The sequence below is a fragment of the Rhagoletis zephyria genome, unplaced genomic scaffold, assembly GCF_001687245.7.
Source record: "Rhagoletis zephyria isolate East Lansing unplaced genomic scaffold, Rhagoletis_zephyria_1.1 Rzeph_scaffold_62336, whole genome shotgun sequence".
NCBI lineage: Eukaryota > Metazoa > Arthropoda > Insecta > Diptera > Tephritidae > Rhagoletis > Rhagoletis zephyria.
The window spans coordinates 1-1,551 of NW_016219387.1; the positions used below are offsets into that span (position 1 = coordinate 1).

At 34.0% G+C, this 1,551-nt stretch overlaps 1 protein-coding gene across 1 annotated transcript; it reads right to left on the minus strand.

Annotated features, from left to right (window-relative positions):
- Positions 1-142: 142 nt before the first annotated feature.
- LOC108356633 (rho GTPase-activating protein gacZ-like) lies at positions 143-957 on the minus strand (the record flags this gene model as incomplete). The annotated part of the gene is made up of 2 exons (XM_017607732.1): positions 143-754; positions 856-957. Coding segments are annotated over 2 exons (675 nt in total), but the record flags the coding sequence as incomplete, so codon positions are not given.
- Between the last annotated feature and the right edge of the window lie 594 nt (positions 958-1,551).

Below are 1,551 nucleotides of genomic sequence, written 5' to 3' on the forward strand. Positions count from 1 at the left end.
AGAACATAAAAAGTGATAATCAATACAAGAAAGAATATGTAAAACATTTAAAATTATTTTCAAGAGATTCGTAAAAAAATTTACTAGCAGGTGCGTGTCGGACCACTAAAAAAGCTTTCCTTCGATTTAGTTTTTTTGTTTCTTTTTTATAACATCTTTTAAACAAATTATTCCTAGTAAATTAAAATATTAAATCTGTAAATTTGCATGCACATTCTTTTATAAATGTAATTCTAATTCTATGTTGACTTACGGTTTTTGTAACTAGCTTGGTTAACTCATCCACCTTGGCGCGGAGTTGAGTATTCTGTAGACGTAGTTCAACGGCATCAATATCGTTGCCGCCGCCACCACTACCACTACTTTCGCCATCCCCAGTACTATTGTTACTAATACGATTATTGCTATTATTTGTTAAGTTATCATTATGGGAATTATTGTTGGTGTGGGTTGAAGGGGTGTGATTACTGCTACTGCTATTGCTGCTACTCGATTGTGTAGATTTGTTACTACTGCTGCTAGCCGCTTTACTAGCTGTTGTCAATTTCAGTTGTGTGGCCAAAACTTGTTCTACCCACTGTTCAAAGGATGCACTGAGTGCTGTGCTGGCACAAGCTTTAGCGGCCTCTGGATAAAGGCGCTGGAATATTTCACGTATATGTTTCTCTTCAAAAGCAGAAACTGTTCTTGCGGCATTTGCTGTGGCGGAGGAGGATTGTTGTTTCTGTGAAGCGGCGAAAAGTTGCTGCTGTTGCTGAAAGCCAAAAAAAATTCACGTACATTTTTTGTGCAAAGGAATTTAAAATAACATTAGGTGCGGACGAGACAGATTTAATAATTGAAACATGCACTTACAACTAGGCTTTCATTTGCGCTCTTAGGCGCTTTATTCTGTCTAGCTGTTGTTTCAGCACTTTGCAAAGCTTCAACCAACTTCCAGTTTTTCTTACGCAAATCCTAAAGCGAAATATGAAAAACATATTAGTAGGAGAATAGAAGCAGAAATGAAAACGAAAACTTATAAAGTTTTATTTTGAACTTTTGCAAACTAAAAATGAAACAAAATGTTAAAGTTGTATGCATAAAAAACTGGAAGTTTTATAATTATCCGATTGAACTAGTTTTCAACTTATAAAACATTGAATTCATGTATATTTTCAATGCATTAAATTTATTTTTTACGAAAGCTTATGTCTATATTAAAAAAATAAAATAAAATCATTACCAAGAACTCAGCAGGTTAAAATAGAAAAATGTTCTATTGTTAAAAAGTCGATCTTTTTTGGTAAGATTCCCTTTAGTGCGAAACATAGAGAAGTCGAAAATATTTCATTCAAGTTATTTACAGTTCTGTAAAAGATACTTCCAAGCTTTTTAAATGAGTAATGAATTCTTTCGTTGAGGGCTTTCGACAAAACTATTCTATGCAAGATTCCCTGCTGCTAGCCTTACAGTATTCAAAGTTAATTAGCCACCACACAAAAAAAATTTCGGATTTTTCGCCCGAAACAAATTCACCCGAAATTTTTGCATCCGCCCATCGCGAAAATG